Source organism: Ctenocephalides felis, unplaced genomic scaffold (genome assembly GCF_003426905.1).
Source record: "Ctenocephalides felis isolate EL2017-DRISC unplaced genomic scaffold, ASM342690v1 CF-g0.4_SCAFFOLD_01886, whole genome shotgun sequence".
Classification (NCBI taxonomy): domain Eukaryota; kingdom Metazoa; phylum Arthropoda; class Insecta; order Siphonaptera; family Pulicidae; genus Ctenocephalides; species Ctenocephalides felis.
Window position 1 is genome coordinate 29,407,293 of NW_020538040.1, and position 14,108 is coordinate 29,421,400.

General features: G+C 29.1%; 1 protein-coding gene across 1 annotated transcript in view; it reads right to left on the minus strand.

Annotated features, from left to right (window-relative positions):
- LOC113378050 overlaps nucleotides 1-10,035 on the minus strand; it is a 51,207-nt gene extending 41,172 nt beyond the window's left edge. Inside the window, exon 1 of the mRNA XM_026618562.1 lies at nucleotides 9,786-10,035. Coding sequence (XP_026474347.1) covers nucleotides 9,786-9,873 — 88 coding nt within the window. The 5' untranslated portion in view covers nucleotides 9,874-10,035. The remainder of the gene's footprint in view (nucleotides 1-9,785) is intronic.
- Nucleotides 10,036-14,108: the final 4,073 nt, after the last annotated feature.

Consider the following 14,108-nt stretch of genomic DNA (forward strand, 5'->3'; position numbering starts at 1 on the left):
TTTATTCATTGTTCAAAGGAAAAATTATTGAACTGTTTATCTGAAAAAGCAATAAGTAAATGCGAGTGAAATTCAAAATTGCGAACAAACTCTATTTATTAAAGAAGTAGTTTTCCCCCCGGGTCTATATTTTGGTTTTGTTTCGTTTTCAGTTTATAAATAGTATCACAATGCATACAAATATATTTATTTTACTATTCATACTTTTATTATGTATATATTCATGCATTTTAAAATTGTATTAAAAAATTATCAACTACAACATATAAATAACATAAGTTAGAACTTTGTATTATTTGAAGTTACAAGATTCTACCAACCATGGGAAAAACAGATTATATAAATCGTTTCCTAGAAAATATAATTATGAAGTATAAGCGCAAAAAATTAATTGTTCAAACATTAAATACGCTAAAAAGTATTGTAAGATTTTATATTCCATTGCCACAATTAAAAATTAATAAAATTAATAGGTACTAAAACTACTATTAGGTTCTCTATAAACAGCTGGTCGATTCATTCCGCAATCAAACAAATTTCCAAATACCATGAATTCCCTATTATTTGTTTTTCTAAATAGTGTCAAAAAGTGTAATTCGCTTACGTAAGTAAAAGTTCGTGTATCAGACAACAATTATAATTATATAGGTCACACAACGGTTACTTCTGTGCAATTTGATATCAAGACAATTTAAAAAAAAATACTTGAAACAATATATGATTGATGTTCAGTTCAATGCTAGGTTAATGAGATAACATACATACTCACATTAAATTTTACATATGTAAATATACATATATAAAAATATAATTATATGTAAATATATATATATATATATATATATATATATATATATATATATATATATATATATATATATATATATATGATATGTGTGTGAATGTAAATGGGTTGTTTCATAAATATATACATGGGCTGTTTTTAACATGTATCAGATAAAACACAGAAATCTGGCATATTATTTTGATATATTTTATATTTACGAATTTTGTTTTTATTATTATTATATTTTTAACAGCAATCAGAACCTTACGTCCTATGAGCTGTTGGGCAGAAACTTCTCCTTACTTCGTATTTTTTAGATGGTAACCCAATGGTTAAACCATCCATATTTGATGATTTTTGTTATTAGAATTAATCTATTAGGACTGACTTTTTATTGGTGCAGCAATGCCGGGCAAGGGCTATTTTCACTTGGAAACATATTACTATCTATATTTCCAAGTGAAAATCGTTGTCACTGCTGCCTAACAACAGGCTGCTCGAAGTGGGTATCGAACCCGGGACCTCTGATTTAGGTCCCGTCGCTCTTAACCGCTTACCTACGGGCGAGCCCATTTACGAAAATTAAAATTAAAAAATATCTAATAATACAAAGCAGATCGATTCATGTATTTTCTAACTGTTTAGTAAAACAATCTGAGGGCAATTTACTTTCTTCAATTTATATTTTTAACAACTCTAAATCATTAGGTAAAAAAAAAGTAATTGTAAATATAATTTAACATACTATATATGTTCATTACATATATAATCAATTCTCTAATCGTATCGATACGTAACATTGTGCTTTAAATTAAATTAATGAATAATTTCTTTTCTTGTTATTTTGTTTTTAATTGTTCATGCAATACGATTTTTAGTTTGTATGGAAATCAGCTTTACCAAGCTGATTACTTCAGCAAGAGTGATGCTTATTTTTACTTAAACATATTGGGGAAGTACGGACAAAATAACCCAATGTTTTGTTTTTTAATGATATTTATTTATTTAATTATAATCAGTCTCAATCAAATTTACACATATTTGGCTACCAGTAAACTGGTATTTTAATTAAGTAGGAACTGTAATAACATACTTATTAGGGAAAATTGGAACCTATTACAAAAACTATTTTGAACATATAGTACGGAAAAGATGACATATAGGGTAAAGACATACTGATATGCTAATTTTTAACAAAACAGATAACAAATAAATCGTTTCCTCTTTGGGATATTAGCCAGAGCCCAAAGGGTACCAAGTCATACACCGTAACCAATCATAGCCGGTCTCAGAACAAAAAATCAGCAACAAATGCAAGTCTCTTCTTTTTCCGGTGGATCTTTTGGTCTGCTTTTGCTAGTTAATTATTTCTTGTCTACTTGGAGCAGAAGTTAAAAGCCAATCACCTTCGACAGGTATAAAATTTTGTTGATTTTTTTGGTAACTCATAATGTTAGTCTTATTCTGACAACCTAACTTCACCCGCCAACGAATTGAAGTTTTCTTCCCAAGAACGTGACCGAGTGACACCTTGACCGCTAGCTGAGAGTTTATTAAACAAAGCATTAAAAGCGACCCAAACTACACGAAAACTATTACAACATAACACCTCTTGCTATTTGACACACTTCATCAGAACCAGCTTCCAAGACTTTCTAAACACGGCCATTCGCCTGAGCAAAGCAAAGCAAAGCACTCGATCGAATCGCACTTCCGTTTTCGAAATTCAACTGTTATATCCGAAATAACCGGATTTGGCCATTATTTGCTGCAATTTGTCTTCAAATAACGCCGCTCGACAACCATTTGCCGTAATTCTATTGAGTTCGAGCGGCGATAGGAAAACTCTGGTGTGCTTTGGTGTTGATAAATGAAAAATGGCGTTTTCCGCATGGGAAAATGTCAATTCTTATATCTGTGGGATTTTCAAAAATTTTACTCTATACAATTTGCCTTGCATGCACTTGGTTAACTAATTAATAAATAATAAAATTACTTTTAACAAGGTGTTTAATTCTGATCAGTCTATCAATTTGTACACTTCCCTCTTGTTAGTCTCATAAAAACGAATAAAAAAGTGTATCACGTGTTTAAATGTTATAGAATAAAACCTGCATCATGAATTTTATTCAAAAATCATATAGGTAGAAAGACACAAAGTTATAAATATGATAGGACTATTGTAGTGCTCTATAGAATCATTATGTTTATAAAAATCACCGGTTGAAACAGTAGACATTCCACGGTATATAGCATCAAATAATGACATACTTCTTCATGCAATTTTATCTATGGGCCGAAAGGTATTTTTCTAAAAAAGCGACCTAATCAACTATGTGAGAGGAAACAAAAAGTGGTTTTCGCAAAACTCACTGTTTGTTCTTCATTAAAAAAAATGTTATTTTCCAAATGTTGATTATGCCACTTGTACTCTAAGCAAACAGCTTTGGATAATTAAAATTATTAATAAATTCTTTTTTTTATAAAGAGCACATTATTCTTTCAAATGATTAAATCAAATTTTCTGAAAGATATCAAATAGGGGAAACAAGCTACGGTTGTGCCAGGGTACGGTAGTAAATGTCGTCATAAAAGCTAAACTATACTGATTTTGAGATAGGGTCCTAAAGAAGAAAGATGAAGCATGATTGTTCGAACAAGTTCTCATTATTGCTTTCAGACAGTGCTTTACATTAAAATAATCTGTAGACGACATTGATTTTAAAGATTAAAGATTTTGGTGCTTATACCTATTCTTTTTAACCTATTTTTATGCTAATCCCTCGGTTGTGGACGGTTGTGCCACTGGCCCTTTTATGTATGATTTGATTTTATGACTAATACATCGTATTCAAGGTCAGTATTTCAACATTTTAGACAAATGTTGAACTTACTACTTTATTTACTTTTCTCCCAGCTAACTGGTCAATTAACAAAATTATGCCTGATCAAAAAAAGTGGCACAATCATGCCCAGTCTCCCCTACTTCTTTAATTGCTTAACATATATTTATATCACGTAGCTGATTCCATGATTTCATATATATTTGCTTAAAGTCTGTCTTTATACAAACTTATCTTATAAAAATAATGTAAAACGCAATATTTAATATACAATATTGCTTGAAATGTTATCGTTAATAGAAATATCACGATCGAATAATTCATATCTTCAATATTTTTAAATAGTTTTATTTAAGGATCTATGTGAGATCATAACTCAAGTTCTACATAAAAATCCTTTATTACATTGATGCATTGAATGAGACATTTTAAAATCTTGTTGTTTCATCCATATTTTACGGAGCACAGTGAGTGATATTTCATGTAACAATTTTATGTACAATAATAAATGTAATTTCCTATTTCCGTAGAAGGCGATTTTCAAAGAAGTCTCAAAACAGAGTGCTCTGGGAATAAAGTGATTTTTAGCATACGTGATTTTTTTTGCATGGGGTTATTTTGAGACGAAATCCTCATTTTCATTATTTTTATCCTCATAATCATTATTTTCGTTTTCATTATTAGTAGTCATATTGAACAGAGATTTTGGAACGTCCATTAATCAGATAAGATTTATTCAGATTTTTTTTTTATTCCTTCGACTTTATAGTTGAACACTATAATAATTTTTACAATTAAAAACAGAACAGAATATAATGTAAAGAAAAATAAATTGTTTTCAAGATTGGCAACTTTAGTGTTCCTTTTAACCCTACAAAGCTCATAATAGTTTTATAGCTATAGGAACAATAAGGTTACACATATTAAACTGGGTGCCTTGTAGGGTGAATTTCTTATCAAGATTTATTTAACACCACTCGTGCTTATTGATCTTATTATATGTAATATCAATATCAATATATATATATATCACTCGATTCTCAATTATTAGTAGATCTCAAATAATAAAATTCAATAATAAAGTCCAATTTACACCATAGCAATTAATACCGTTCAATAGATATTTTACTCAAATAGTCAATAATATATTATGTTTTAAGAAAATATCACTTTTTTTAAATTTAGATGTATATTACACAATGTTGAAATTTAATGCTATATATAATGCGGTGAGGTCTTTAAATAGAACTATTAAATTCAAATTTGAAAATTTTAATGTATATTCACTTGCAAATACAGATATATCGTCCAATTTCACGAAAGAGCCAGGTGCAAAATTGCAACACGATTCCTGTATTGTGATACACACATGCGAAAAAATGCGCCTATTTCAACATGAAATCTTTTTATAAAAAAAATTTAAGATCATTTCAAAACATAAATTTATTTTATTTTATATTGTTTATAACACTTGAACAAAAATTATATATTAGTTATTTGCAAGTGTCTTTTCTTATTTTGATAATTTTTTATTTATGCAGCAATGTTCCCCAAAAACCAATTTTTGCTAGATTACATATTCTAGATCCATAATCCCTAGTTTAAATCTAGTATCACTACTGCTTGACATCGAGCGTGCAGATGTGAAATTCGAACCATTAACTATTGGTTACTAACGCACATTTTTATCAAGTCCGGTTCAGTATTCTTAATATTCTATGAATTTGAAAAACTTATATTAAACAAATTAAAATTTCACAATTTAATCTATATTGGTCATCAGCTGGATAGACACAAAAACCTAAAGAACAACATTAACAAGCCTTGTTTTCACATGAATAAAAGTAGTAATAGAAATAAATGTCGTACAAAACATCTTTAATTAGAGTAGAAGAATGAACATATACAATATTATAAAAATAATGTGGTTATAATTTTTGGATATAATACATATTCTTGAAATTAATGTAGTATACAATGTCCCTTTACGGCTGACAATTGTAAATTCCTCAAATTTACTAAATATCCTTAACTGGACAATTGTAAATAAAATAGAGAATAAAAAAAAGAAAAAAATGACTGAATTTAAACAATCAACATGTTTGCTACATTTTTTTATTATTGATTCTGGACAGCAATCCGAACTTAAGCTCTAAGGATAATTCGACCTATTACTACGTCGGATTTACAGATGGCAACCCAAACAGTTGTCCCATCTCTGTGTGATAAATTTTATTATTACAATTTCCGTAATAGGGCGAATATTATATTGATGCAACAATGCCGGATGAGTGCTATTTTCACTTATAAACATATTGTTATTTATACCACCAAGTGAAAACGGATGTCACTGCTGCTTGACATCAGGTTCCTCGAAGAGCGATCGAACACCGGACCTCTCATTCAGGTCCAGTCGCTCAAGTTGCGTACCCACGAGTGAGCCCTGTGTTTGATATACGGCACAAAGAATAGTAAAAATTCTTAACTATTCTGGTTAAATACACAATTTGTTTATCATATTTTTGTTTTTAATTGTGCCATCTTAACTTCTTTTGCAAATTTGATTGTAAATGTGAACTCAGCCCGTTACTCTTGATCCGTTACATAGTCGCAATTATTATTCTTAGCGTTAAGCGGCATTTTCTCAGTGCGCAATTGCGAAATGAATAAAAAAACAGTAATGTAGCGATTTAGCAAAAAGTTGCCCGCTTGTTTTATATTATGGAAGCGAAGAAACGCGTGCGTAAATGCAGATGGCAAATGTTCAAAGTAAATATAATACACATGTGAAGAAACCGAACCGTAATAATATAAATATTTATTTCCTTAAACAAATAAGCGAATCGTTAATGTTGGCTCATATTTCTGTGTCAAACGCTTAGTAATCGAAATGATAACAAACAACTGTCTCGCTAATTGATAGTTGAGGTTTTGAAAGGTGGGAAACATATGTTCGTAGGTAAGAGAAAAATGTATGCTAACATATGTTAGTAATAGATACGTTTTTGTTTACATCACGTGTAATGAATAGGTTTGAAAGGCTAACAAAAATACGATGTAAAACTTGATTCTTTTAATGATTCTATATACAAACTCATATTGATATAATACTGATTTTGCAACGCAATTTTCTACAATTTATTCAAACATGTCTAATACATTTTTTGCATTATAAGTTTATCATAAATTCCCCCTTTTATTAAATTCCCCAAGTTTTCTTTATTTTTCTGATTTTGTTGAAAAGCGATCAGAACTTCAGTTTGAGTCCTATGAGCTTCTATGTTGATTCTTCTTTATGTAGTTTATTTTAAAAGACAACCCAACGGTTGTCCTATCACTATGTCAATTTACCTTAATGCCGGGTAAAGACTATTTTCACTTTAAGTAGCTTTTACTTATTTATACCAAGGACAATACATAAGTTCGAATCATTTTAAAATCCATTGTTACATATGGTGGTTATTATTACATTACACTTCGGCATATTTCATTGTTTCCATTAATATTCCTTATAAAAAAGTAAAACTATTTCAAATATTTTACATTATAATTGGCAGTTCTAAAATATAATAAAATTATTGTATTCGGAAAAATTAGGAAAGTCTGCCAAATTACCACATCCTACTTTGCATGTAGCTTTTAAAAAATACATTGTAGAGAAATGCGGACAAAATTTAAAAATTTGCTAATTTTATTAACGTTTCCGCGATTGTATAACACAAAGAAAGCCATAATCACAATGCTGTCAGATGTTTAGCGTCATTGTCACAGTTTTATCGCAGTGATCGATAAAAAGGTATTTCGCGCCTTCAAAAGTTTAAATGTTTAATTTAAGGGTGATTTTCTCGAGCTTTTTGGGGACTTATTTATTGCTATTTGTAATTATTTATATTAAAATTAATGAACTCATGCCATGATTTTGATCATTTTTTTGCAATTATGAGGTCTTTTATGGAATTTCGATTAATTATTCTTTTTTGATCAATTTCGGACAAAATGACATATTTATACAATGGACAAAATGACATAGTGATAGCCATAGATAAGGAAATGACATTTCAATATATCCTTAACCTGTCATTTTCTCCGTACTATATGGTTTGCATTTTACCTTAATGTTATTATAGTTCCTACTTAATTAAAATACTATCTTACTGGTAGTCAATTAATCTAAGATGAGTAAAAACGATTGTAACTGGTTATAATATCATTAACTAAATAAATATTAAAAAAAAAACATCATGCCATTTTGTTCATACTTCCCCTATATAAACCGCCTGGTTTCTATAATAGTATAATAAAAATAATCATTTTTCAATGAAAATCAATTTTAATAATTAACAAATAATCAAATTAATTAAAGAAAACAATAATGGGATATTCAGTTCAATCTGTAGCATTTTAAAATATGAACAAACAAATAATTAATATCTAAATAATTAAAATGTTCATTTACAAAATGATTAAATGTTTTGAAGATTAACTGGCATTGAATAACAACCAAATAATAACAAACGCTCACAACTCATTTGTTATTGATAGATACTTTTAATTTTGTACTATTATGAAGTAAATATTTAGAAAACATAATAATTAAAAATGATTGCACAAGGGAGATTAGACGTTTCAATAAACAATATTGATTAAAACATACTTTTAATTAGTATTTCAACTATAACAATAAAATAGTGTAAATTGATATGATATTTGAAGAACACAAATAAATGCGATATATACTTTTAAATATATAAATATAATTATAGATAATAATAATCATTCAATAAACTTTAGTTTAGTCTTTTAAGAGATGTAAGATGAAATAATTTATTTTATATACATATTTTTGAAGTTATAAAAAACTGGTAATGAGAATTACGTGAAATCATGCTAGTTCTCAAAAATATTAATTGACGTTTAATTATGAATTTGTCCTAAATAATATAGAAATACTAATCGTCTGGTATAAAATGGAGATCAAAAGTATACCATAATAGATTATAGAATGTTATTGTTCTGATTGCCATTCGACATATTTATAAAAAAATACTAATTAATTTAGCGAATACTATTGCACTTGAACATAAAACGTTTATATAATTTTATGTAGTTTATTTAATAATTAAATAAATGCAGCTTAATTTTTATGAAATCTTTCCAAAGTTACTAATGTTGCTAATGCATTTGAAGTATATATTGGTAGATAGATATAAAATTATGATCTGGCAATAGAAAAATTGTTGTGCAAATTTCACTTGCAGAAGGAAATGATAAGAAATAGTAAAACTATCGTTCAATATTAATAATTTAGTGTAATATTGAGAACGCAATGGTAAAATTTTAATAATTCCTTTAAAATTTTAACAGTGCAACTATGTATTAAATCACAAATATTTTTAAACGCATTTCTGCATCAATAAAAAGTTTGACCTATTAGATTAATTCTAATAACAAAATAATCAAATATGAATTAAATAAATATGGAAATTGGGTTACCATCTAAAAAATACGAAGTAAGGAGAAGGTTCTGCTCAACAGCTCATAAGAAAAAAAAAAGAATTTCTTTAATTTGTTATATTTGGTATTAGAAAATTGTTTTGCAAATTTTACTTTTCAGAAGGAAATGATACAAAAATTATATAATTATTTTTTAATATCAATAATTACATTGCATGCACTATGCAATAAAAAATTAAATTGCTTGAAAACGCATTTCTTCAATTTGTTATATTAAGTAATGTTCCAAAAATATTACAATTACTATTATTATTTAATATCAATAATTTATTATATTTAATATCTTGAGAAACCAATGATAAAATTTTAATAATTACATTGCTTGCACTATGCAATAAACAACTAAATTTGCAAAAACTCATTTTTTAATTTGTGATATTCGCATACATTAGACAAGTGTATTGTCAATTAATATAAAATCAGTTATAGTTTAAGACAATACTGTTAAATGGCTTGTCATGATTGTCCAAATCTTTTTTCTACTTCGTCACATTGGATACAATCTAATATATCCTTTTTAATAAAATATTTCCAGTATGCTATAAAACACAGATGTCAACGCCATGCCTGTGTGCAAAAATCTCATAATCGTTTTGCGGCGGGTTCACATAAATATCCGCTTGTAAACATTTACCATTTACCTTGTGTCATATTGCCGCGAAGGGCTTCCGCTCTTGTGTCCAGTGCGAAGGTGATCCAACATAAGAAAACGAGTGCGATTTTATCCATATTGTATCCATATCACATAGTCCACATCACAAAACATCATTCTTCACACATCACATTTTAGCAAATAAAAATATTCAAATATGCGATCTGATCCGATCGATGTGGTAACACTAACAATGCAGTTTACTACACTCGTGCGCTCGTAGCAGGTCTGACTCTGACTTTGCGTCCGCATTCGCGCTGGTACACATAGCAACTGGTTTGTGTTTTGTGAGACGCTGTGCCGTGGTCAGACTCAGAATGCTTTCACCGCCGGTCGTGTAGTAGTTTAGTGTTGTGTGTTAGTCGGTTGTTTTGCGATGGTGTTGGTGATGGTTACTTGTTATGTGTCTGTTAACTGTACCGCGAAGATAAACGAAGACATGGTCGCGGTCGCTGCCTGGCTGCCAGAAGACACTCCGCGAGATATCCACGTGGTCGCGACGAGAGCACGAGAAAAAAATAAGGTGTTTCTCACAAGAAAAAAACATTTTCTCTACTATCATAGCACTAATGCAGGTGAAAGAGCACGATGGATTTGTAACAGGTGAGGACAACGTTTCGATGTCTCGCTTAGGAGTAAACTAGCTGTAAGTGGAATTCTGTCCTAAGGCAATTAAGGCATCGTGCCTTAAGGCAAATCATAAAAAAATTATTATTTTTTTAGAAGAGATTAATATTTTTGAAAAAATTTTACTTCGAAAAAATTAGATTTTTGAGAAACAAAAAAAAATTGTTTGAAAAAAAAAGTTTTCTTTATTTTGGCATAGTTTGGAAATTCTGAACTTTTTTTCAAAGCAATCGTACTGCTGTAACTGCATAGAGACGAAATGTCAAAGCGCATAAGCGCCGCGTCGCCGTCTAATGGATAAACATTGGTACGGAACCCATAGGAATGTAAACAAAATTCATACTTATTGTAAAAATTTCTATAAAATATCTGACAATTTGATGTGCATATGTCTAATGACCATTTTGGACCGCCAAATGGCTTTTTGTTTTTTTTTTTATTAGATCTCCGAAACCGTTTTTTGAATTTTCAAAATCGGACGCTCCGTTCTCTTAAAAACCCCTTTTGGCACTTTTTGCCCCGTATCTTCGGAACGGCTAGACCTGCCTCCACCAAAAACTAATCAGCACGTCTCTCTATCAGTGCGAATCGAATGTTTTTTAAATTATTTAAATCGGTTGATCGGTGTTCTCGAAATCGTCGACGAAAATTTGTATCCGAACGCACACACACACACACATACATCCATTTTTTCTAAGATATGCCAAAATATTCAGAAATCTTTGAAACGTCGAGAAATGCAAAAGTTTTCATTTTCGATTTTTTTGCGATTACTATAACTTACCCTACGGGAAGTTAATAAGTGCCCTTACCATCCTCAATGAAATTTGGAGGGTTTTGTTGTAATTTTTACTACCTCATAAAGTAAATGATTATATTTATCTTTTAATTGATGAAAGAAGTGATGCGTTCGCATTTAAATGCGCCCTAGTTAAAAATGACGACTTCTAGTATATGGCAATGTGCATTTTTGTGTTAGAGATAAATCTTAAAGTACTGAAATTATTAAAAATTACAAAACCGAGCGAAACCAGAAAAAAAATTGGTTAATTTTTTTAAAATTATAATTTTTAAAACATCTATAGTCATTTTGATTTTTTAGACAATCTTAAAATTTTTAAATCTTTTGAAGTTAGGGAGTAATTAATAAAGTGTGTCTTAAAGGGGGAGGGGCAATTCACAAAATATCACTTAAGGGAGGGCGTGTATTTATATCATGTGTATTTATTTTTAATGAATTTTTTTAAAAAAAACAGTATTCTTCAAAAAAAAATATATGTATTAAAATTTTACGATTTTTTCTAGGTACTAAAATGCACGTGATGTTTGTTAGAGGAAAGAGTTAATTTAAATATCGCTACGTATCATCAAGGGAGTGGGGGTTTCAAAAATCTTTAGAAATCGATTACGTAATTCATGGACAGCTCCTTATCTGATTATTTTAAATATATTCCTAAAATTCTAAGACCCGACTACAATCCTGTATTCTAATCCCTCAGCAAACAGTTCTTTAATCAATTTACGTACAAAAAAGCATTTATTTTTTGTAAATCCACTTCGAGCAGCCTGTTGTCAGGAAGCAGTGACAACGATTTTCACTTAGAAATATAGATAGTAATATGTTTCCAAGTGAAACTAGCCCTCACCCGGCATTGCTGCACCAATAAAAATACTTGCCCTATTACAGAAATTATAATAATTATATATATCATACAGAGATGTGACAAGTGTCAGACTAGTATTAAGTCAAATCAGCACAACAGCTTATAGGACTATTGGGTTGTAATTGCTGTTCAAAAATAATTATAAAAAAAAAATTTTTTGTAAATAATTATTATTTATGTTTATTTTAAGTAACTTACGAAAAAAATATTAATATTTTAATTGCGATTGGGATATTTGAAAACAAAGTATGTAAAGTAAGTAGTACTACGCAGAGTTCACGATGCAATATAATAATCAATGGCAATAATTTACAATCCAATGTGAAAGATACGGATTTAAAATATTTGAAAATTTTTATTTCTATATTAACCGGGACTCGCACAAACCATTAATATTTTGAAGGAATGATCGTAGAGGTTATTGACAATGATAGACTGACAATGAATAATATTGTATATATTGTCTTAAACTTAAAAAAAAACACATTTACATTATCACTGAATTAAAACGGTCTTGTGCTAAGTTCCTGAAAGTTAAAGATGCTAATCTGACACTGAAATGTTTTTTTTTATAGTCGAGTTAGTGCATTATCTCAAAGTAGGTAAAAAACTACTAGTTTAATTCGAAATACTTAAAATAAATTTTAGAAGACTTTAATGTGAATCTATCCATGATGTTTAGTAAATCAAAATGCATTTGAGTATGTCAGATAAGTATCAAATTCTCAACGTGACTATATATGCAAAATATGTATATACATTCATGTAATATAAAAAAAAATTGAATATGATAATTCGAATTCGAATACCTTGCGAGTGGGGTCTAATAATATTTTTTTTTACATAAACAAATTATTGCACTTTCTAAAATTTGTAGCATTTGTTTTTAATTCAGCGTGAGATATTTCTTTTACGAGGCAGGATATCTGCCTCGTGAGTTACTCGGACAAACTAGAAGCAGATTTGATTAACAATTGCTTTGCGAATAAACATATATACTAATGTTATAAAACTTGGAATCTGTAATCATTTGAGACTATTGCTTCCCGAATAGCATCGTGTGAATATGCATGCTTACGTTCTATATCTATCGTTTTGTTATACTAGTAAATTCTATACATTTTTTGATAATGGTATGATAATAAAATGATATAACGTCTAAAAATTTTGTAATCAATTTTGTTTATTAATAATAATTGTTCACTAATCAAACATTTGCAAATTTTCGCTAGTGAATACTATTTCAAACATTTAAAAATTTTGCTGCACGTATTCTTATCGCTGTGTTTATTATAAAATAATATAATTAGAATAATTATAAAAACTGCATTGCAATTGATGAAACATATACATACATATGCACATACATCATCTAATATATATATATATATATATATATATATATATATATATATATATTAGGTTGTCAAATATCTCCCTTCCGCTTTTTTGCTCTTGGTTTATAATACAAAAAGGCGGAAGGGAGATATTTGACAACCTAATATATATAAAATAAAATGAATGAAAAGCTGAGTTAAACTCCAACTAGATTTTCCATTGCCATTGCACACCGCAGTGCCTGTGATGGGCTTTTTTTTAAATAAAAACATATTTTTCATCTACATTTCCAAGTGAAAATGGACATCACTACTGCACGACATCATACGATCATATGATCAAAGAATTCAAACGCATTCAAACGTCGACAAAATCTTTACACGTAAAAATCGTTCATAGTAAATATTGAATATTTAATACAATAAAAAATAACTGTATCTTATAAAGACGTTCAGGTTGACTTTAGACATTGCGGAGTATTGCAACTTACAATTAGTCTAAACATGTATGCTTGTTTCTTCAAACAAGGAATATATCGATTGGGTTGCCGAAACCTGAATTATAAACTGCTTCGATGTTTTTTCACGTTCATGTTATAATCGCTAGCCGTGTTGGAGAGTTTAACGGTATTTTAATTTGATTACATGCGTATCGATACTACAAATCGTCTTCGTCACTTCAGT